The sequence below is a fragment of the Trachurus japonicus genome, chromosome 4 (genome assembly GCF_045865225.1).
Source record: "Trachurus japonicus isolate A0001 chromosome 4, Traja_1.0".
NCBI classification, from domain to species: Eukaryota; Metazoa; Chordata; class Actinopteri; order Carangiformes; family Carangidae; genus Trachurus; species Trachurus japonicus.
The window spans coordinates 17,290,447-17,315,803 of NC_140910.1; the positions used below are offsets into that span (position 1 = coordinate 17,290,447).

Consider the following 25,357-nt stretch of genomic DNA (forward strand, 5'->3'; position numbering starts at 1 on the left):
TTGCGAAACCGAAAGTAGGAAATGCTGGGCGAGCCGACCACTAAATAATATCAAAATTACTATAAAGACAAAACAACATATTTATTGAAAATTGACCCATTAACGAGTGGTAACGTAGATTCATCCACATTAATATGAGACTCCTCGTTGTCCCTTTAAAAAAATTTAAAAAATTCCCAGGAAAGGTTGAACAATACCTCTAACGATGGGGCAAGGGGCCAGGGGAGGCCACAGACCACAGAGCTTCGTTTGGTGATGGGTGTGTCGATCAGTGGGATGTTGGAAGGACTTCAGTGGAGAGTATCTTTCTGAAGTAAATGAAGGAGATAGTTAGATGGAGAAGATGTGTTTAAAGATCACCTGCCAAGGGCTGGTAAAGTACACTACACTGAACACACAAATGCCACACTATCCAGACCTTAAAGGGACAACGAGGAGTTTCTATTCGGTTATAAAAAAGTCTCACGTTAATGTGGATGAATCTACGCTACCCACACTTGTTAATGGGTCCATTTTCGATAAATATATCGTTCTGTCTCTATGGTTATTTTGTTATTATTAGTGGTGGTGGAAATGCTGGGCGAGCCGACCAGCGTTTCCCTCGTGGCGAGTCATGAGAATAACGCCACCGAATCGCCGTTTATGGTCGGAACTACGGTGGTATGTGAACCTCTTTGAACCTCTGACTTTAAATCTTGATGAATGAAAACATGAGTCCGTCTTGTGCCGGTCAAAGAAATGTACGGTGCGCGCGGAGGCTCATAAATGTAGTGTGAAAACACTTCGCTTTTCCAAAACTCCTCCTTGTCCCTTTAATTTGTGTAAGATTTTATCTGGTTTGATTTAGACAGACATCTTTCCTCTGTTAACAAGGCCACATCACTGTATAGATGAAATTTGTTCTTTACAACCACAAATTTCAGAATGTGTGAGATGGTTGAAAGTTTTCCTACCTATGAAATGTATTTATAGGTAGCCATTTCAGGCTAACTAACATCATTCAGAGTAACGTCATGCTAAGCAAATGTTAAAGCAGATATCAGTGGCACGGCCGTTTCGGCTAATGCTGTGTTCAAGGCAGGCTTTTGAAACCGTAAGTTACAGCTTCAAGTCACAACTACGACTTGGTAGCGTTCCAGGTAACCCGTAGCTCGTGTTTTTACCGTCCTGTTGTCTGTGAAAGTTCCCTATAACGGCCTCTCGTAACTTCCGACCCGTGAACTCGTACCAGATCGAACTGGTATGACTTCACAGGAAGGAAAAACACAAAGTACGAGTTTCCTTGAACGCACCATGAGTTAGCAGCCCCCGCCCTTGTCAGGCATCAATTGGTCCTCGTGCTACGTCACCACATTCACGCGCATCCCTTGGCTGCACACACAGCCCTTCATGCCGTTCTCTCCCCTCATTGGATAACACTTGTATCCCACAAGGAAAATTTTCTCCTCGGGTTACAGCAGAGCAGAGTGACGGAGAGACTCGTGTTTAGGCTGAAATACTTCATGTAAGTGATTGCTGACGGAAAATAGGACTATTTAGGACTTATATTAACAAAAACATTCCACTGATATCTGCTTTAATTCAGGTCAAGTTTAATCAAGATGTTTAATTTGTACAATACAACTTACCAGAATCTGACACTCTGGTTAGACAGCCCAGTGCCAGAGGCCCCTGGCCAGTCTAAAGGTTCCTCTCTCCTGTCTGGATTTTTCTGGAGCCTGGTATTCACCTGCTTCTCTGGAAGGTCACTTCCTGCCTCCTGATGCTACAACCAACACAAACAAACAGACACACACATTAAGCACATACACGATTGGCTGCGCCACTTATCAATAGCATTTCCAATTTATACTTTTCCTTACATAAAAACTTACAAATCTCTGGTTAGACAGCCCAGCACTGGAGTTGCATGGCCAGCCTCAAGGTTCCTCTCTCTTGCCTGGACTCTCTTGGAGCCTGGTACACACACACCCCCTTCCTTGGAATGTTGCTTCCTAATGCTACAAACAACAAATTAAATAGATGTATAAAGCAATGTATAGATTCAGCTGCACCACTTAATTTATATTCACAAACTATCATACAAAAATTCGATCACTTTCCCATATCTTTATATTTTTTCAAAAAAAAAAAAAAAAACTTTCAATACTTTGATACTTTTGCCACAAATTCTGTCAAACTTTTAAGAATTTCAAAGACCTAAGGGAACCCTGGGAGTGTAGTGATCTTTTAGCTTTTAGGTGCTTTGTCCCACCTAATCCAAACTACGGTAGCCTACATTACTAGAAAATACACAAACTGTTGTTTACTGTAAATTATCTATAACAACTGTTATCAACAACGGTACCTTACTTGAAAAATGTATTAGTGTAGTTAGCTGTAAATAATCCAGTAGGTAACCATTTTTGCTTTGTGGGCCCATGATGCATTGTATAAGAGACCAGTATCATACCGTATTTTTGAAATTATACAGTTTTGTACTGTTTTCAATGTTTCTAAGATTTATACTGGGCATTTTAGTTGAAAGTCAAGGCTTTCACAATGGTATTGAATCAAATTAATATTACAGACGCACACACAAGATTATAAATCATAATCTTCTCGACAAGAAACGTGACTGGGCTGGCTGCCTTGGCTCCTCTCTGAACAGAGTGAGTGCAAGGGACGACAATAGCAAGCAGGCTAAGGCTATCCTAGCATGCTATAAAGCTAGGACATTAGGGACAAAAATAAAAAATAATATTTTAACGGACTCAAGTCTGCAGGACTCACACAGGAGGGCTTGGGTGTTACACCGAGCAGCATACAGCAGTTTGGCCGCATTCAAATGATCATATTGTATGAACATTTATCACCAGAGAGCACATAGCCTAACTAGCTACTTAACCTTACCTCCTGCCATCAAACACAGGCACGCACGCACTCACACACGCACGCACATAGACCCAGGCGAATTAATAATGTTTTGGTGAAATTCATAAGTGGTGTCTATCTAGATATTAATCTTCTACATGACTTTAACAGTTACATAATGTTAGCTAACCTTGGTCGGCAAGTAGCTATGTGTTTGTGACTGTCTGAACATCTCAGGCTAATAACATCATTCAGAGTAATGTTAGCATTATGCTAAGCAAAGGCTAAATCAGGTCAGGTTTAATCAAGACGTTTAATTTCTACATTTAAACTTACCGCAACGGTGTAGCCTCTCTCCACCAAGGTTGATGAATGAACTTTACTTGTCCACCGTCTTCTTCGTCCTCTTCTTTTGTTTAACGTAACTGGCAACTGGTAAATGGCTTTTAGATGCATTCCCGCCTAATCCAAACTACAGTACCTTACTAGAAAATACAAAAGTGTAGTTTACTGTAAGTAATCTAGTAAATAACTGTTTTTGTTTTGTGGACCCATGCTACAACAGTATACTACTGCATTTTTGAAATTATACAGTAATATACTCTAGTTTATAATAAAACTCCCATGATGCAATGCATGTTACAGTTTTATACTGTTCAATGTTTTTAAGTTATTTTACTGGACATTTTAAAGTAATTAACTGTAGGTTTTACAGCAAAGGCTAACAGTGCATTACTGCAGCTCTTAACCAACAGTTTCAGCTACAGACCCCTTTAGAGCAGAGCAGAGCAGAGCACAGGCTTATTACGACTGGCCCCACCATTTGTTTGTATGTGTTTACCAGATGTGAACAGTCTCAGGGTTCCTACAGCTTAAAGTCCCACTCCCGCGACCCTTTTCGGCCATTTTAAAACCAGCTCATTAGCCATGCACATTAGCAATGCACCTCTGGAGGGTGGGCGGAGACTGCGCTGCTCTGCACCCGCCCAGCCACCTCCTCGCACCCCACCCCCCCGCTTGCTGACAGCTGGACATTGTACAATTACAGATTCAGCGCGTTTAACGTAAAACTCCACACTGGGATTCGATCCCAGACTGGTGCATAGTCCTTGCTCACAGTGCAAGCTGCTCTACCAGGTGAACTATACCTATTATACCTTGACAGCTACACCGAGCTGTGAAGGCTTTCACCTCTGAGCCAGATGCAGAGCGGGGCGGGAGCTTGTAGCACTAGTGCCCTCCCCTGGAGCTGTGACACCCTCAACTCCAGTCTTCCTGAAACTGCCAGTTTGAGTCTGCCATTGGTTCACAGCAGTTTGAAGGCAGAAAAACTCTGAAATGCAATTTTGCACTTCCTTCTCTGCTGATAAGTGCTCTAACACAAGAAAAATGCCACAGGAACATGTGAAAAGCTCAAAAAACACGATTTTCACGGGAGTGGGTCTTTAAGCCAAGTTCAATTTAAGACTTTTAAAGACTTTTTTAAAGCCACTTGAAATGAAATTTAAGACCGACTTCACAATAAACACAAATGCAGAAAAAAGAAAAAAAAAACCCACATCAATTACATAGGGTTAGGGACAATTTTACCCACTTTCCTATGTGATCCAAGGTAAAGTGACTGCTACATGAACATTGGATTGTGTCTCTTTCCAGCTGTCCTTTCAAAATAAATGCATAAAAAGTCTGAAAAAAAAAACACCGACTCAGGAGGCGGTGAGAAATGTATCATGTGTTAACATTTTTAAGACCTTTGACTTTTTAAGGATCCGTAAGAACCCTGAGTCTAACCAGATACTTTACCTTTTACTCCTTTTACTTAAAAAAAAAGTCCTGGAACGAATAAACTAAGTCAGTAATTTGCACGGGAAAAGAAAGAGATTGGAGCAGAGAAAAATTATTAACATAAATTTGTGTCAGGGGGAAATATATCTTCTATTCTCCATGAAACTTCCAGCTCCTCGTGCTGGTCCCAGTCCCAGGTTGGAAACTTCTGCTTTTACCAAACAGGGATAGAAACCTAACCACATCAATAATGCTCCATTATTATGTCTATTGAATGAAAGAACATAACGAGTCCAAATGTCCTCCTTCTCAACTTAGGTTAGAAAACTGTGCTTCTTGGTGTAATTAATATATGTATGAAATAATAACTGGGGCATTTCACTGTGTTGTGGAAAAATACATTATTGAAGCTCCTTCAGCTCATCCTCCCTGCTAACGTCATCCTTAACCACTCTCTTTCACACTTTCCACAACTCTGCCCATCCAAATTGCAAAGATTTGTCGAGTCCCCAGCGCACTGGTGATCAGGCCCAGTTTCAGTCATTTGGAAGCTGGAGTGTGTGACTTCAGTGCAACTGCCAGCTGATCACTGACTCTGAGGACCAGAAGGTTGATTGAAGCCCTTCATGAACTTTGGCCCCCTGTCGGGAGCTTATTAAGAGGAACTTATTTACACAAGCTCAGTGAGTTTATGTCGGCATGAATTATGAAGCGGCAGCGATCCATTCATTATCCACCACTGTGTAGCATCTCTCCATAGCAAGGAGTGCGCCATGTATTCTCCTCTCATGTACATAGAGTGTGTGCTCATCCCTGACTATGATCAATTTTCTATCTGCAGAGAGGCATCCCAGCTATTGTTTGCAGATTCTTTCTGAAGCCAAGAGCGAATCATGTGAGAGGTGAGAGGCTAGAGGTCTGCCAGCAGTGAAGAGAGGCGCTTCAAAAAACCACAGCATTATTATGGCCAGCTGATGCTGTAGCATGTGGCAAACATGGCAACATGTCTGTGCATGTCTCCATTATTTACAATAGATGGGAAAATTGATGTTGTTCCCTTATTTGGCAGCACACCTGAATATGAACACTGTGTGTAATGGCATAAACAAACATGTGTTTAAGCATTCTTTCCAATGGGACTGAAACTTTTTGCCTGAGTAAAACCCATGCTTTTATATACAATATGTGGCCATTCTTCTCCATCTGGCTCAGAAATGGATCTTGTAGGGAAGTCTCCTCTCTCCTGTATAGTTCAGGACTTAAATGTCACAATTTTAACACGATAAAACGGATCAGCAGAAAGGTGCCCTGATTTTGAGCAGTTGGAATTCCCTCATGAAATCCTGTTTCTACAGGAACTATAAGGAATGGGACTACTATGTAGTACATCTTTTATTTAATAAGGGCTTTACACTCTGAACTTTATACAAAAAATAAGAGAACTCAATGCAGTGATAGATCTTTCTGTGAAGGGAGCTTAATTGCTAATTAGCATATATACAGTAAGAGCAATTGTTAAATCCTGGGTGTTTGTCAAAAGCTCGATATGTACTCTATATGGATGATACAGTAGAATAGCTTTGTTAAACTAAAGTTGTTTTTTTTAAAAGCCTAAGAAAACAAACCAATATGTTTAAGATCTATACAATGGCAGGAGGGTCAGTGTCTAGAGGGGACAACAGGAACCTGTTTCCACTGTCACACACCAAAGTAGGCACGGTTTCATTATAAGCAAATAAGCCCCTCCTACTTTCGACATGTAAACATCCATAAAGGATGATCCCCTCTATGTAAGTTAAAGCTACAGCACTGCTGCTGTGTCCCCATAGTATTTCATCATCGAAAGAAGTTTGGTATGGTAACAAACTTAATTTCCTTGTGCAGAAGCAACGATACATGAAATTCAGTATAGATTATTTCATTACTGTCCTGTGAATGCCACAGAGGGTGGGACAATATGGCAGTGCTGCATTAAAAAACGTAATTTTACTCATCATTAGTCTGAGCCACCATGCCTGTGTTGTTTGAGATGCATTACCTGTTCAGGTTATTAATCCTCTCCGTCTCTCTTCCATAATAACTTTGCCATCCAATCTTTAGTTTAGTTATGTTTCGTTTGGTAACGCTGCATAACCTTCCTTCAGTGGTCCCATACTCCAAACACAGGTTTGAACACAGCAAGAATTTGGTGCCAGACTTTTGTTAAACTAGGTAATGAGCAGAGTTGTAACCTGGGTCAGGTCATGTTAGACTTCACTTTACAAATACAAAACCTTGCAGGAGAACATCTGAAAAAAAAAAAAAATTACAAAAGGAGAGAAAATATTCTAGATTTTAAAATTTAAAATTTTAAGAGAATAATCAAGGGTTGGCCAGAACTGAGCTACTGTAAGTTCACCAAATGCCAGAGCCCTATTAAAATTGCTTGCAAATATAAACGGAGCCCTCTTCAACATCACATTTAAAAAATATATGACTATCTTTTAAAATCTGAGTTCAAGGGTCCATCAGTATTTGTAATTGAATACAGATGATGAGTTTGAAAACAGCCACTGCATCAGGAAGCAGAAATCGTCGCTGCCATTGAAACAATGTGCTGAGTCATGGTCAAGTCATGGTCCTTCCTGTGCCCAAACAAACTCAGCTTTCTCCAAGGATACTGCTTAAGCATGAAAGCAAAAGTACTGTCACTCACTCTTACCTATAAGAATGACTCTGCAGTAAAACCCAATTTTCTGGTATTAGTTTGGTGAGATAACCATGGCTGGGAGACACAACAGCACCCCATAATAGACTGTTTGCATGCATGATGCTGCAGTCAATCTCATCTGCGGTGGATAATTTGTTTCTCTGATTTTATCTTTCAACAGATGCCTCTGTATTAGAGAAATAAACAATTTAATCAAAATGTTATAGTTATTTTACTCAGCTTAAAAAAAATTAATCATTCACATGTCTGTCTAAAATCATGTTGATTATTTCCCCCTTTGGCAAGCTCGACAGTGAAATAAAAGCTTCCATTCCTCCTACTTTAAACACATAATTATCGTATTGTGAAGGTTTCAAACAGCTGTGCTGAAGAGGGAAACAGTGTTGTAGGGTGTCAAGTTTCCCAATAGCTGTTCACTGTTCACTCATGTGCTGCCAAACATACAGTATCCATGATAATAACTCTAAAAATTAGAGCCAGTTTAGTAAAAGTTGACCCAAACCAACACAGTGGGCTGGCCAAGACTTTAAGCCAACACACACACACACACACACACACACATACTGACTGCGTGCCTGGTGGAATACATCCTCGACACTGTTGGCTCCTAAAATACCTGCACATATGGCACAGAAGGAACATTCAGCGCTGTTCAAACGTCATCATCTGCCATTGAGAAAAAACAAAAAAACAAATGTTTAGGCTCGTTTAGGGCTTTTCAGAATCATCATGAACACACACATGCCACTTTGCCTCTGGCAGCCGTTTAGCCAATTGTGTTGTTCGATTCTACAGAGTGAGTCTAAGCCAATGAGTGGGTACAGTACAGGCAGCTTTTGGGACTTTATTGGGAAGATTAGTCTTTCAAGGGAATACCCTCTCAAGGCAAGGCAGGCACATGTATTTTGTGACATCAGTTCGGGGAATCAGCAGAGGCCTGATTCATTTTTCTGCCAAGTGGAAATGTGAAAGGCCCTAATATGATCCTGCTAAAAGGCTTCCAGTGTTGCCTCATGTTCTGCTTCAACGGGCAGCTTCACAATCTAGGAAATGTAGAAACTAGAGTGCGATAACCAGAACCTTTCACTCTCTTTCTTGTCTCTCTGTGGTCAAAAAAAATTTAATTGCAGAAGGATGAGCCTTTTTTCTGAGATGAAAAGTGTAGTCTCCTGTGACAGAGGGAATTCTGCGACATCTGTGTGCCTCACGATGATTAATAGCGTACTACATAATCTCCCGGTTATGGGTAAATTGTGAAAGTAAATGTCGGCGAGAAAGCCGGTGGTCTCTGCAGTCCAGCTTCTGTCATAAAGTCGAGGTGAAGAGGATGACAATAGACTGGAGAAATCGATTTGACCTCTTATGTAATCAATTTTTACTGTTATGTAATGTGGCTTTGGCAATTATCGGACAAGCGCTACACACTTTTCTTTCAAGCAGGGCTTGATGGAGGGCAGGACAGTTAATGCTCCGAGGGTACGTTTCTCATAGTGAAGGTCACATTAAAGTCTCAGTCTATAGGTTTATATCCCTCCTGCTTTAACTGATGTAAAGTCATGACACAAAAAACTAATTGGGAAAATGGCAAACAGTAGTGAAGCAGCTTCACTGAATCAAAAAGTGCTGTTTCTCTCTTTATCTTTTTAGTTTCATTTATATGTGTCTCTTGGGAGCAGCTGTTAACAAATGGCTGTTAATTTGGAAAACACAGCTTCACAGTGTTTGTCAGAAAGACAAGCACAGCAACTGATTCCCCCAATGGATTAAAAATGATTATGTAAGGCGGTGATGACAAAAATAGTAGTTTTAGTTAACATAACATTCTGAGTATTTCCAGAAATTACAACTCAGGAATTGAACATATTGATTTGCATTTTTGTAGAGAACTTCTTGACTACAGCCCAAAGTATACGAGCAATTTGTCAGACAGAAGCCTTTAAAAAACTCACAAATATTATTTTCCAACTTTAATTTGTTTTGTTTTGGGTTTTTTTCTTCTGAATTTCGACTTCATTGGACCAGTGTCAGTCTGGATACAGACAGGAAATGGTAAAGAAGGAGAGGGAGGAGGATATGAAATGCAAATCTTCCCTGCCAGAATCACATCATTATGGTCACTCAACAATCAGCACAGACACTCAAGCATAGAAAAAGAGAGGAAATGTTGTGTGCAAAGGAAGTGCTGATTAGAAAAGACCTCCAAAATAATAACAGATGAGGGCTCAATTCAGTGACATCCTGTTCTCTTGTTACTTTGGGGGAAAACGTCACAGATCAACCAGCTTTGAAAACACAAACACACTGAGGAGGACTGCTTTTTTTAGGCTAATGCTGCTAAGAACTAATAAGCATTTTCTTAAGTGGTGATTGTTTTCCTGATAAACTACGTATTTGGACCAGAAAAGTATGAAAAACGTCTGCCAGAGTATTGCAGCTTCACAGTCACCACCAACAGCAATATATGAAAAGCAAATAGCGATACGCCTTCATCTGCCATATCCATACAGTCCTGTGCAGTGATTCCTATAGCAAATAATGGGGTTTGAGAGATGAGCTCTGTTCTATATTCTGTCATCACACTGTGGACAAATACGTCTGTGGGCGACCATGTTCATCATTGTCAACCCTCCACATTGTGCAGTGACCCTCTTTTCATTGCCATAGTCTTGTGGAAATGTCTTAAGTCGATGTTTTATTGTTAGAAAGCTCCGCACACTTTAGTATTTCCATCATCATAAGGTAAAGTCTGTTCTGTAAGATGCCCCGGATGGGGGCAAAAAGCACTGAGTTGACCAACTGTCCTGACGCAAGTCATTGTTGATTTCACTGTTGTAGGGGAAAGACTCTAGGGCTGCAGATAAGACTGTTGCCATGGTCCTGAAGGAGATACCAAGTAAGGCGTCATCTGAAGGGAAGCCCCTCCTCACAGTGACTACCAAGGTGGGCAGAACCATTTCAGAAACCTCCCCACCCTCCCTCCCCTGCCTCCAAGTGGAACATCCTCCTGTGCTGGTTATACTGAAACAACAGTCTCTGAGTGTCCTGTAACTGACCTCCACTGTCTACTAACTCACTTTAGCCTTTTCAGTGTTGAATCCAACAAAGAAGCAACAATTATTTTATTGCCAGCTGCTCTATGGGGTATAAGCCCTTCTATAGCATGACTACAGTATTACAGTGAATAACGATTTTGTGATTTGTAGCAGCAGCAAATTGCTGCAATTATCCTTGTTAGGTTTTTTCTTTCTTCCGAAATTAGCCTTTGAAAGATTTGTAGCGCTCTTAACATTGTTTTTAATGTTTATGGGGATGATGAACCAGAGGGTCAACACAAATTTAATCTCCCATTCCTAATCAGGACAGAAAAAAACTTTTACCACTCATAAGCAGCTGATCCTCAGCACAGTGTATGAATGCACATTCAGAATGCACACAAGTCACACAACATGGCATTAAGTTGTTGACTGAGCTCTGTGTGTACAGAACAGTGCAGCAAATGTTAATGCGACCGCTTTTCACCTCCTCTCTTTTGCTTGTTAGGTGTTACAGCTGGATGGAGCTGATGCTCCACATGCCAATATGAGTTATCTTGTTCTGCCCTTGATTGCTTCTGCACAGTGTGTGTGTGTGTGTGTGTGTGTGTGTGTGTGTGTGTGTGTGTGTGTGTGTATGCGGGTGTGTGTGTGTTCTTATCTGTCTGTGCTTTAACACCCTGCTTTGTACATGTTTGATTCTCTAATACAATGCCTGGTTTGATAAGCTGTCATACAACCAAGACGATTCAATAATGGCTTAATTGGCATTTTTGCTGACACATGTTACGACTTTATACCTTTAAGAGATTCATTTTCCTCTAATGTGTAAATCATGATTCATCTTTGCTGAAATTAGTAAGTAATCCTGGTGCATCTACGTATTTTGAATTGATATAATACCCAAGATAAAGTTCCAGCTGTAGTGTCACAGAAATCAATATGACTGTGACAATAGGTCAATAATATCCTGCTTATAACATTTGACCACTTGCAAACATCAATACCTTGATTCTTAAGAGAACATAGAGACAGTATCGACTGAGAGAACAAACACACACGTCCAGTTTACTGCTCTTATGTCAGATTATCACGGCACAACAGGGTTTCAACTGTTTCATCTAGCTCATTACAGTAAGTTTTTCATGGCGCATCAGATGAATCTACTGGCTCACAGGACTTAGGAGTAATGATGAGTTTCATGTTTCCGGTATCAAACAATAGTTTGTTGATAATAAACACACAAGGACATGCTCATGCACTCAGAGCTGCTGAGTCAATACTTTGTCTACCTCACATTAGCTACAGACTGCACTGAGTCACAGCTTCCATCCAATAACAACAGCACCAAGCATGTCACACTGTTTTATGAGGCATGCATTGCTACCATGACTACTGTCATAAACCTACAGTAGTTTATCATATCACTGTCACTATGGCTCTCCAACTACCAAACTACATGTATTCATATTGCAATTTTAGTCTATAAAATGACAATAGCTACAACAACCAATTACTCTTGTCCTGGAAATGTTGGTTCTGCCGGTGGAGAGTCAAAGAACACCACACTCTGTATGTAACCAGAACCAAGCATGTGGCCAGCAGACCAATCACAGTGCAATTAAACTGGACAAACATATCAGACAGGAGCTTTCAAACACACTACCCAGCCCTAGCCATGCGGTAGCAACTATATTTTGCTACAAAAAACAGAGCCAATTTAAAACAAACAATTTCATCCTATGACTATATGACCTTTAAACAGGTTTTTATTAGCCAAATCAGTGCGGTAGAATTACATTCATATTTCAACCTGAAAATATGACAGTGGCAAGTGCTGCTGTCAGTCAACTCACCTTCACAGTAAGTACCTGCGACATCGCCGTCAAGTATCTGCTCAGAGCTGCAGCTGCAACAAACTGAGCATGCCACCAAAAGCCATGATTTTTGAAAATGACTGCTCTTCGGACCTGCTTACCTTCGCTATGCAGCACACCGACTCTTTCATATGCAAGCAGCACAACACAGAAGACTAGGCAGCTGTTGCAAGTCAGCATTGTTTTTAGTAAGACCAGTTAATATTTAATGCCAGAACTGAGTAAAGCACGCATCAGGAAATAAAACAGATTAGGTTTATGTTTTTCTTTCTTATGTAAAGAACTTCATTTTAATCCCATGATTTTCAAGACTGTAAGTCATGACTCACTGGACTGTGTTGCACACCAGTTTGCTTAGACATATTATAAATAACTGCAGTGTCAAACCAACCATTTGAAGTCATTTCCATGTGGCCAGACACAACTCGTGGTTGGACGACTCTCCAGTGGCCGAGGCTGCAGTCCGAGGGGCGCCGCATCCCAGTTTGATGTCACTTAGCAAGTGACAGAGGCTAAGTGACAGGGCTGTGGCTCCTCTACGCCACATGTCAAGTCAAGTCAAGTCTATTTGTAAAGTGCAAAATTACTTACGATATCTCAATGGACTTCACAGAGTCAGGGGTCTCGGCTCAGCCCAGGCTCTCAGAGATGGATGAGAAAAACCTCGAAGGAAGCCCAAAAACAGAAGCAGCCTGAAACACAATGTCATGAACATCTATGTATCTCTATAGCAGCAACACCAAGGTGAAAACCCATAATTATTATTGAATAGTTCTCCCTATTCCTTAGTGCCATCGAGGAGGACTGCTACTGGTAAGATGAAATAGCTTCTGAATGTGGGCTTTAATTTGCAACCACAGATATCCTAAATTCCAAAGAGTAAAGGAGCTGCAAAAAAACAAAAAACAAAACAAAACCACACTTTACTGGGAACTTAAGGATATTGCATCACTGCATGTGAAATTAATTTATTTGCTGCTTAAAGGATAAGGCTGTTGATACTATATATGTTTTGTAATGTCAACAAATCTCTTGAAACCAAAACCAACAATGAACTGACTCTAACAATATGACCTGTATAGCCAAACCATGATATTGCTTTAAGCCTTTGGCCTCTGTTGTCCAAAAACTATTGACACATTGAGCTACATCATTACACTGGATAACATGTACCTTCATTAAATTACACATGGGTACTGTAGTTTTTCTCCAGTCAATACCAAAATGTTCTGATATCATTAATTACAAAAGTACTAAAAGTATTGTGTAGCTAAATAGTCTCTTGCAAATCCACAGTTATCTTACTTAAGTAGCGTTTATTAGAAACTACAGCACCCAGTTTTTGCAAATGAATGTACCTTTTTTTAAGTAAAAGTTCATAGCTGTTACCTGTTACCACTAGGAAGAAGGCTGAGTGCCACAGACAGGACAGGTTGTTGGTTTTGGGGATTATTAAATATAAGATCATAATACCCAGTCATATCCTTTAAAAAGTAAAACACACAAGAGTACTACTTTTTCACAATTTCATTGCCAACTTTGCAGCCTAAGGACAAACGTAAAGCCATTATGATGACTCATGAAATGCTTGACTAAGTGAACTCCAGTAAGGAGGAGGACCGTAGGAGTACATGGAACAGCTCGTTGCCACACAACTGTAATGAGTAAACAACCTGATACATTACATAGAAGCTTCACAAATGATTTATAATAATCATTATATATATTTTAATGTGATATCACAACATACTGTACGTGAACTTTGTATGCTGCAAGACTCTGGCCATAATTATTTTGTAACCGTCTCTCTATCTAACAAATGTTGTAAATTTTCTGCTGTGAAATTTTGTAGCCATCTTCCCTTTCAATCCCTTTCAATCCCTTTCTGTAGTGTTTTCCATCGTCTCCACCTCCTCCTGTCCTCACCTCAACCTCCCTGCCTTCAAGGCTCTGACAAGTTTAACTGGTACACAGTTCCCTTGACAGCAACATCTGAGAGATCTCTTGGAGTCATGCCCAAGCGGCACAATTAGCTGAAGTTTTCCATTACATAATTTTCTAGATTACTCCTTAAAGCACTTGTAAACAAAATGCTTTGCATATGAGTGGAGCGAGAAGGTAGAACACGAGGGGAGCAGAGAAGGGAAAAAAAGGGCAGCAAGGGACAGAGGTAACCTCCTTGTAGTGAGCTTAATGGGAAAATAGCCTAGAGAGCGGCTCTCTTGGGTTAAGAGTGAACCTATAATTGACGTTTGCAGGCTACCTGCTACCAGAGAGCCTGACGCATCTCCCCAGATGAAAGCAGGGGATCTACAGTCACCATTTTCTGCAGAGTTATCATCGTTTCATAACCATTATTTAAAATTGGCCCCCATGGCAATCACAGAAAGTGCAATGAAGAACATTACAACAATCATTTAATGTTCGCTGCAGATAGCACAGTGTCCCCCATCAGCAGACACAACCTTGATCCTCATAGCCCTGACTAGTGTATCTGCTCAAAACCGAGGCATTTAGGATTTAAAGTGCAGGGTTTCCCCCAGTGTATTCACTTTCCCTCCGTCAAGGCTTAAACATCAATAAAGTTATTAATTATTTCTTTTTTCTAAATAGGTTTTTATACTCCATACCAGTCACAGTGATGCGGTTGAATGCGCAATGGCGACATCTTTTTCTCAACACGTGAACCCATATGGGGCTAAGATCAGGTTGTTTTAATCACGGCCAACTGTCATGACTAGGGATCCATATAGTTTTTTTCAGGGCCGATACCGATACTGGTAATTACAGAAGTAATCAAGGAAACTGATAACCGATATTTCAAACCGAGATTCATTTGCCGTAAAAATTAAAGTTTTGGTGTCAAAATTTGGAATAACACACCTGGGATTAGACTGAATACAGTTTGAATGTTTGTTTTTTTGGACACTGTGAAAATCTCTGATAAAAAGACCTTACATTTTTGTAGAATAACACCAACTCCAACACAGATGGTTGGTTTTGTGGGCAGGACATTGTTACACAGCCAAGAGTGGTGACTTCAGGCAGAGAGACGGCTGCATCAGAGCCAAAGGAGCGCATTTTAAAATAAGTTTATCTTATTGGTTATTGGTGAGAAAAACGTCCGATATCAAATATCGTAAAAATGCTGAATATCGGACGTTATTATAGGCCACGCCGATAACCTGTCTATCCCCAGTCATTTTTTTGTGAACAACTTTTTTATTGCTTTTTGAGGAAAACAAGTACAAGTAAAAGGTACATTGCAATCTAATAGAAATTAAGATAAGGAAAATAATGGATAAAAAATAAAATAAAAATGAAAAAGGACCAGGCGACGACCCCCCACCCCCCGAAATTTGGATCTATATAAAACCCTTACAGGATAAGACAGACCATGTTCTAACAAGAGATGCAAATAGACATAGAAATTACAGCAATTCCTTGATCTTATCTGCCATTGTTTGCCATGCTAGAATAGTATCAGCTCCAGCACTGTCCATTCTTGCCACTGAAAGCTCCATATTTATTATGTCAATGTCAATGTATGTGTTAATCCAATGGGGCTTGGTAACTGTATGTGGAGGTTTCCAGCGCAAAGCCAGCATCTTTTTGGCAGCAGTGATGCCCGTTAGGAGGATACGCCTTTTCCAGCATGCCAATTTTAATGAGGTGGTGTCATTCAGGAGTAACACAATGGGAGAACATGGTACAGTGACTTCCAGTACATTAGATAAAGTAGAACAGACCTCACCCCAAAAAAGCTTCACATCCTTACATTCCCAGTACATATGAGCCTGTAAGTCCGTCTATCCCCAGTCATGACACGCTAACTTCATTGAGCATAACAGGGAATGTCACGGAGGAAAGGCCAAAAAACTCTGCAGGTAGATGTCAGACCCGCTGGCTCACCAGCTGACCAAGAGGAATGCACAGAGTTGACTTAAAAAACAGTACTCTTACCCAGAGATAATGTTAGTTTTTCTTATACATGTTTTGCCAATTAAGCACCAAGCTGGTTATCACAGTGTTTCTGTCTCACAGCTAAACTCCATGTAGTATTTTCAGAGGATACTATGTTAAACTGCCAGCTTTCAGCAGGGAACATGACTCAAGGCTCCAAGCCATGATTCTGTCAACAACATCTCTCGGTGCTCTCCAAAAGCCTAAAACCTCAGGACTATTTCATGAATCAAGTATTACTTAAGAAGATTATATAGTATGCCGTGAATGCCCAGCACTTTGACAGTGCTGACCTTCAGTCAATCAGTCACAACATCAGAAACCAGGACTCTGCGGGGGATGCTTCAGCCTGCCTCCACAAAACATTTTCTTTGTTACAAATAATGGGTGAAGCAAATCCAAGGTCGTCTATCGCTAGGGGCATTTTCACACAGAGTACAGGGAATTTAACAATCCTCCTCTGTTTTACACAGACAGTAACAATTGGATGTCTCAACAGACATTTTGCAAGCATCACAAAAAATTGTTATTCACCGACAGATGTCTCTCTTGTTATCATCCACTCAGCCACTGTGAGCGTGTGCATTTATGAATGTCATTTACATTATTAAAAGATTCTCCACGTCCGTCCTCAGGTCCCCAGCCTCCACTGAGTTTTTATAGAGTACACTATGTTTACACAGCTCAGGTGGCATTTATGTTCAATGGTCCAGCAATGAGTACAGTGCGTTTGGATGGAGTCATTTGACTTGCTGAATATGAGAGAAAAAGAACTAGGGATGCACCGACACAGATACCGGTATCGGGTATCGGTCCACAGTTGAGCGGACTATTTAGTCCACAGGCGAGAAAAAGGAACCACTCACAGCGTAGAGCCACAGCCACTCTACTGCAGCATAACAGTTGATCTGTGAAGGGAAGTGAGATGATGGCTTAAAGCAGAAGTAAGCGATTCGGTCGTTTTGGCTAATGCTGCGTTCCAGGCAGGCTTTTGAAACCGTAAATTACAGCTTCAAGTCACAACTTACGACTTTGTAGCGTTCCAGGCAACCCACTCGTGTTTTTCCGACCTGTTTTACCTGTGAAAGTCACTATAACGGCCACTCGTAACTTCCGACCCGTGAAGTCGTACCAGATCGAACTGGTACGACTTCACAGGTCGGAAAAACACGAGTTACGGGTTGCCTTGAACGCACCATAACGTCTTGTCAGCCGATGGAGTTAGCAGCCCCCGCCCTCGTCATGGATCTATTGGTCCTCGTCCCTACGTCACCACATTCACGCGCATCCCTTGGCTGCACACACAGAGAGGACTGCCCCTTTATGCCGTTCTCTCTCCTCATTGGATAAAACTTGTAGGATACGAGGAAAGTTTTCTCCTCGGCTCAGAGCAGAGCAGAGTGACTGACAGACCCGTGTTTCGGTCCAAACACTCTATGTAAGTGATTGCTGTCGGAAGATAGAACTATTTAAGACTTATATTAACACAAAAATATCGCTTACTTCTGCTTTAACGTTATGTGACCAAGTATTATTTCAGAGGGCAAGTGCACTTCTTACCTCTTGGTCAGAGGATGATGCGCTGAAGAAAACTTGTTATGCTCCGAGTCTCCGTTGCCATGGTTACCAATTTGCAGCTGAGCCACCGCAATAATTTAGAACTGTCATCAAGCAATTTGACCAGAACGTCTTTACAGGTGTCCTATAAACCTTGTTAATGGACAGCCTGCAGCCAATCAGAATTGAGTATTCAGCCAGAGCCATGGTATAATAAATGTTAATAATACAGTAAATCCTTAATGAATCATTATTCCAACATTACAATGTACGTGACACAGAAAAGTTAAGAATTTTTGTCTACAAGGCTCCAATTAAGGTTCAATTACGGTTATCTTCATCACTAATTAATGAAATGACAATTTCCCAGAGCCAGAGGTGAAGTTTTCAAATTAGTTGTTCTCTTTGATGAAAATATTTAACGTTACAATAATGAAAAAACAGCAAATGTCTCTACAGTGTCCTACTCATTAATTAATCTGCTTGTTGTTTGCATGTTTGGGTAAACCAGATTTGGATATGACATCTTAAATATTCTGATATTTGAAGATTATTTTATAAAAGGAAGCCAATTGTCTCAAAAATATAAAAGAAGTTTTGCCTTATGCATAACACAAAGAACCATATCAGCACACAGACACATCAACACAGAGGCTAAAAGGGAAGAAGTGTTTTGATGTGGTGAATAATAATAGCAGGGTGGATGAATGCTGCTGTTTTTGTTTTCTCTGAATGACAAGTAAGAGTTTTTCTCCTCTGCCTGCCTGCCAGAGCCGGGTCTGTCAGTTCTATCATTTCTACCTATGTTTCAGGTGGTATTTTAATGAGGTAGCATTTGAGTTAATGTGGATAAAATCATCTAATTAAAGCAGAAGCCATTCGAGACTATCAATTTTTTTCCACTAAAGGCCAGTGGTTGTGTGTTTATTATTCAGGTTTTATAGAGTTTTGAAGCAGAGATGAATCCACTTTTCACAACTCTTATAACTGTAACTGGTGCAGCCTTCAGTCCAACTCAGCAACACTTTTCCCAAACAAGCACAAACTGTAAAAAAAAAAAAAAAACACTCAATATATTTGACCTTTAAAAAAATATAAACGAGTGTATTCTCAACCTATAATTTGTCAGCATACTCAAAATTGGGGGAAAATGCATGGGCAGGCAGCAGCAGAGGGTGAAATCAGATTAGTTCACACTGGGAGACTTCCCGTGAACCACAGCTTTATTCTGACACCAGAACAGCACAAACTCTAATTACCTGTGCTCGGTCAGCATTCTTGCAGAGCAGCACAAACTCTCACTCCACAAAGTAATGACCCTTCTCCAGGTATTATTTATATACTTTTTCCAACACTTAAATGTCCTGCATCAGTGGTAAAAGTTATGTTTGTGTTCTCTCTTGAATCCTGCTCCAAATTAAATGTCATCATCAGCGATTTCTGTTGTTAACCGTCATTATTAATTGGCAATGTAAAGAAATATTCCAGTTGTTCAAATATGCATGAAACAGAGAATTAATAATATCCACCTCGTCATGAGTTATAATTAGTTTTCACTCTTAGATCAACCCTAATGTTCCATCTGGGTCCCCAGAGACACAGGGCCCCTATTAACCCCTTCAAAAAACATCATACTGTAATATTGTTTCATCATCATGATACGTCAATTACTAATTTTATGAGAATTAATGACATGCTTCAGAAGACTGAATAGAGAAAGTTACCCATCACGTCTTTTTGGGAATCTCAGACACATAAACTACTGTACTCACAAGAGCACAATAAGAGCATTTAATAGGATCTATGCAGCCGCAAACAATGATAAAGACAGTGCCAAGTTAACACCTGGGTTAAAGGGCTACTATAATGCTATAATATAATTCAGGATTGATATATTATACGTCAGTAATTGTAAGGGCACGTATACTGTGCAGGGTAGATGGTGCTATGAAAAGCCCATTCGACATCTTTCATATCAAGCATATGGCAGGTTGTGTGCAGTCCATTCCATGCTTGGTAATTAAACTTTTACCACCTTCATTAAAATTCTGCTTGTGAGCAACAACAGCAAATGTCATGTTTCCTTGCTGCCAGCATTATATACACACACACTACAGAGGCTGACAACAGCAGTGGCTCCCTTTCTATGGGACAACACTGGATTTCACCTCCAAATTATGAAGCATAGCTCGGCAAAATGTGGCCAGCTGCACCTGGAGTATCAAGGCTTCAGGGTACCTATAATGAACCTAACCTATTCCGCACCTGCACTGGCAAGCCTACAAATCGGTGCATCATGGGCAATGTGATTAGCATTTCCATGGTTTGGAAGGTGAGATAAGCAATAATTGTTGAACAATTGCTTTTTGGGACATATCCATTGGGTTTCTCTCTGCCCAGCTCTTCTCAGTGGCTCAGTGATGAGCATAACACGTGTTCAGATTATATACACTGCAGTAAAGACATGGGGGTTTTATGCAGGTGCACCAGCATGACAAAACTATAATGCAACTCAGTACAACACCAACACCTCAACGACGAACAGCTATATTGAACACTTAAACAGTGTCCGGCAAATCTGATCTGAACATCTCTATGTATTAAAGTACAATTTATTGAACTGTTGTACGAGATTGCACCTAATCAAGTGGCCACTGCGTGTAAATGAGCCCTTATGCATGTATTTCCATAACTCAACAGCACAGACAGGAGAAACTGGTCACTTTCACTACAGAACCTGTCCTGTCAAAGCCCTTAAAAAACATAAACATATGGATAAATAAAAACATCTTTAGGCTGCAGAGTCATCACTCATACATTTTTTTTTTTAAAATGCTCTGGTTCAAAAATGTGGCAAAATGTGAGGCGACATCTCATTATGGGCCAGCTGCATGAACAGGTTGGTTTTACACTGGCCAGGTCATTATGGTGCATGTATTCTCCAATGTCCTGCCTCACAATGACTTGTATCAGTTACTGTGTTTTGTGTGTGCATGCAAATGTGGTGACGTGACTGTGTGATGAGATGATGATCTTCATCAGCCAATGGCTAAGCATCAAATGTGTCAGTCAGAACACATGGTGTACTGTATGAGCACCACCAGCTTGCAGCAGTAGAACCACATGCCACTTGCCAAACATCAGTGGCATGGGTGAATGGGAATCAGTTAACAAAGAGCAGCACATGATCGTGTCTCAAAACATTTTGATTTTAAAAAAAGGTTCAAATACTGTTCCTATGTTTCTCTGTGTTCCTCTCATAAACATTAAAGGGATAGTATCATTTTGTGGGGTTGTATGATCTACAAATAGCCCCTAAGTACTTTAATTGCAGTAGAAGACTCTCTGCACTCCTCCCGTTAGCAACGCCAGCCCATAATAGCCCTGCCCAGAGATTTACAACATACATTGTTGTGAATGGACCCAAAGAAACGGCCTATTTTCACGGCCTAAAAGAGGTTTTACCTGAAAAAAATACACAGTTCCATTGTTCGCTATAATATAATTTTTTCCAGCCCCTCAAAGTGCAGGAAAAACACAGTTTTTATTTGGACCTAACCAACTCACGTATCCCTCCGCCCAGGGTTAGCGCCCGCCAATCAGCAGTTGGTTAGGTCCAAATAAAAACTGTGTTTTTCCTGCACTTTGAGGGGCTGGAAAAATTATATTATAGCGAACAATGGAACTGTGTATTTTTTTTTCAGGTAAAACCTCTTTTAGGCCGTGAAAATAGGCCGTTTCTTTGGGTCCATTCACAACAATGTATGTTGTAAATCTGTGGGCAGGGCTATGGGCTGGCGTTGCTAACGGGAGGAGTGTAGAGAGTCTGCTACTGCAATTAAAGTACTTAGGGGCTATTTGTAGATCATACAACCCCACTTTTAAAAAAATTATACTATCCCTTTAACCCTGGCACAAACTTAAAACGTTTTCAAGTCTGCAGGATCTGAGTAGGGCAACACACTTCAGCATATCTATGTTAAGATGCTGTAAAAGACATGCTACAAAAGTGCACATGTGGGTTATCCTAAAATGATACAGATGTTGAACATCATGTGAATATAAGGCATTAACACTATGGCAGGAGCAGAGGGGGTGAACTTCACTTTATTTTAAGATAGCAAGGACCTTTCCAGAGGTTATGATGGGGTTGGGTGGATTCACAGAAAGATGCTAAGCGAGAGTCTGAGTCTGTCTTGTCTGTTTGCCCTTACAGCTGGTGAGTGAGCAACAAGAGAGCCGCCCACTTCTTAGCCCTTCTATCGACGATTTCCTCTGCGAGACCAAGTGCGATGGAGTTTCCCGCCCAGTGACTTCCAACACAGCTGGTATTGTACAGTGATGTTTAAGTCTCTGACTCAGACAGATGACATGCAAACATACCTGACTTCTAAGCATTATTAATACTGTTTCTATTCATCATGTTTCATCAAGATGCCCTTTAATTGTTACTGTGACACTAGAGGAGGGAAACAAGTACATCTACACTGAAGTATATGAGGAACAAGTTCTAGTGATTCATTAAATGCAACAACATGTTTTTATCAGCCATGGAAAAAAAGGAGCTTGTGTTTTCATTCACCTGTGCCATGTGTTGACTGGGTTGAGTTTAACTAAGACAGCACTATGGAGATCCCTGATTTTGTTTAAAACTGCCAGTCAAACATAACCATTAGACAAAATTAACTTAATGTGATGACAAATGTCCTCTTACCTAAACAAAAAGCTGACTGTAACCCAACCATACACTTTCCTTAAACCTAACCCTGCAGCCTTTTTTATGGTAAAACCTGACCAAACCATGGCCGGTGCTTTGTCATGCTACAGATTGTTTTTTACTTACTGCTTTATTTGAGTAAGATTACAGTATTCTTTTCTTTTCACTCAGATCTGATCATCTGGCACTATTTTTTGTCTCTTCAGTGGAGCAGTCACATGCTTTATGTACATTGTGATTTATGTGCTAAGTCTGTTTCCATTGTAGTTTGTCAGACTTTGTTTTTATCAGTAGACCAATTTTCCCACCTCAGCCAAGTGTAAAATGGTTTTTCAGTGTTTCAGAGAAAGACCTGCCAGTGTTTACACTCCTTTTTTATTTTTGCTGAAATGTGCAAATAGAGAAAATACACATACAGGGGGTACAGAGGTCTGAGATCACTTTCCATTGGGAAGATGATAAAAATGCTTCTGTGCCAGCCCATCTATTCAAGCAGCAACAATCTTGCTTTTACTTGAAAAATAGCTTAATCAATAAACATGAATAAGTTACTGTGTAAAAAGGTCTTGCCATGAACACAAGCGAAATTTGTCTACCTTAGGACAAATGTGCATTGTGCTGTGTATATTAATTGTAACCACTTAATTCCGCAAGTCAATGAAAATCAACATGGTCAAAGTACGTGTTGAGAAATTAAATGTTCAGGCTTAAGCAGCTGCCAAATGGCATCTTGGTTTCCACATGGATGGCACCTTGATCACTGAGCTGAACCATCTTTTGAATTAAGATTTGCTGCAAACAGACTGAGCAGCTGACATGTGTCATCTCTAAACTGGCCACTGACCGTGCTGATTCAGCCGGGTTCAGTGTGAAGGAACGTTGTGGTGAAGCTCTTGACCTTCTGTCTCCCTAAAGCCTCCTGCTGCTCCTGCTGTCAGCGACGTAGGCCTCATATAACTGCTCAAGTCAATTTAGAAATCCTCTAAATAGTCCAATTCAGTCTAGAATTTGGACTTTGAGAAATATGAAAAGATTTCAGGTATAGTATGTTTTGAGGGAGGTTCGAGTGGATCATAGTAGTTGTTTTGTAAGTCTTTTCACATTGTGACTACAGGCTGGCAGGGCATCAACCACTGAATAAAACTGAAGTTACAGTTACTGAGTTGGACAGCGAAAGAAAATCAATAATTAATGATAATCACATGCTTAAATATGCTGATCCACATGAGATTTACACCATGTTGTGCTCTCTCTGGCATGCTGCGTTACTGTAATTTTGAGGCTGATGACTATTTTTGCCAGCTAATGGAATTTAAAAAAACTTTACCATAAATTATGAATTAGTTTCATGGATATTGGGGGTTTAGAAACACACTAGCTGTACATGTATTTTTTACATTTTTCAATTTACATAAGAAATGGAAATCAATATTATTTTATAAACTTAACCTCAGGAACATCACTAAGACATTGACGAGTGTGGGCTGAAACTCATTTATTCCAGAGGCAGTTCTCATCATCACCCACCTCACTGAATGAAATCCCCTCTTCTCAAGAGCCACACTCAAAAGTCTTTTTTCCCTCTTTTGTCAGCACTTCGCTCTAACAAGCTGTTCAATATTCACAGGAATACAGTAAAGACAACATGGTTCTCACCTTTGAACTCTTGACAGCTGATTGCTCATGACTGATTTAGGATCAGTCTATTCCCTAATGAAACTTAGCATTTGCCAAACAAGGAATGGCAGATCTAAAGGATGTCCATGTCATCATAAGCTACACAGTAGGGGAGAGTGGGGTAAGATGAGCCAGTGGGTAAGTTGACCCACCCCTTGTTTCTAGGAAACTATAGGAAAAAGTTAGCATGTGACCAAATATTTGGGAGGCAGGCATCATTTCATGGAGTCTGTGAAGATTAGAACCACGTGAGTAAAGTGGTTTAACATTTATGACCAAAAAATCATTTTTCACTCTTGAGAGTGAATTTTGTCGATCATAAGTTTCATGAGAATTGTGTTTAGACCAAAAGAGATGATTGCAAATTTGTTTTATACATGGGTTGTGGTATCTATGAGCTACAACATGAGGTAGTAAACTTAGCATGAAACTGCACCATTTTAGCTGTGGGAGTAATAAACCCAAGCTAAGGTAGCTGTGGGGTAAGTTGATCCATTTGGCCAGGGGTAAGTTGAGCCACCTATCCTATGACACTTAATAAATGTATTTTGGCTGTATATGTCCAAATGATTAAATCAAGATTCTGTATGTTTGTGATTACAGTAAGTATGTTCCTATAAACAGGAAAAGTTGTTTACAGTGTGCCAAACTTTACTTTCAAAGAAAAATATCTGGGATTCTTCCCAAGATGCAATGTAATCGCAAAACTCCCCAAATCTCAGTGAGTTGGTGGCTCAGCAGGAAGTCCCTGCAGTTTGTGTTCACCTGCAGCCTGGACAGATGAAATATTAAGTAAAGGGGGAGGTAGGAGATGGATGGAAGGAAAGAAGGGGGGGTTGATCAATTTACCCCACTCCTATGAGTCACAAGACCACTTTTTTTGAACATGCTATATTTTAAAAACAGTTATATTTACACTCATTCTGTTAATTTGTAGGGATGCAAAACATCCTGAAATATATGCAGATGTGTTAGTTAGCAACAAAACTATAATTGTCTTGATGTAGTGATCCTGAATACAAAAAGTGGCTCAACTTACCCCACTCTCCCCTACACCTCACTAGTTCTCAGAGGCTGTGTCATTCACTCACTCTCTCCGTCTCATATTTTCTCTCAGTCATCATTGTGTTATTAAGCTGAAAACCTTGTGGTCACGTTGCTCAGTATCAGTCCAGCGGCCCCCATG

General features: G+C 40.3%; 1 protein-coding gene and 1 long non-coding RNA gene across 5 annotated transcripts in view; one reads left to right on the forward strand and one right to left on the reverse strand.

Annotated features, from left to right (window-relative positions):
* The window catches only part of LOC146988769 (uncharacterized), a 133,565-nt gene that overhangs the window by 74,186 nt on the left and 34,022 nt on the right, over window positions 1–25,357 (reverse strand). The window lies entirely within an intron of this gene.
* LOC146988770 (PEX5-related protein-like) overlaps window positions 1–25,357 on the forward strand; it is a 107,084-nt gene that overhangs the window by 43,916 nt on the left and 37,811 nt on the right. For 2 of the 4 annotated variants that reach the window (XM_085774433.1, XM_085774435.1), the window contains exons 2-4: window positions 10,184–10,288; window positions 13,047–13,070; window positions 21,994–22,105. In XM_085774433.1, coding sequence (XP_085630559.1) covers window positions 10,184–10,288; window positions 13,047–13,070; window positions 21,994–22,105 — 241 coding nt within the window. The remainder of the gene's footprint in view (window positions 1–10,183; window positions 10,289–13,046; window positions 13,071–21,993; window positions 22,106–25,357) is intronic. The other 2 variants (XM_085774434.1, XM_085774436.1) reach the window with 2 other exon arrangements.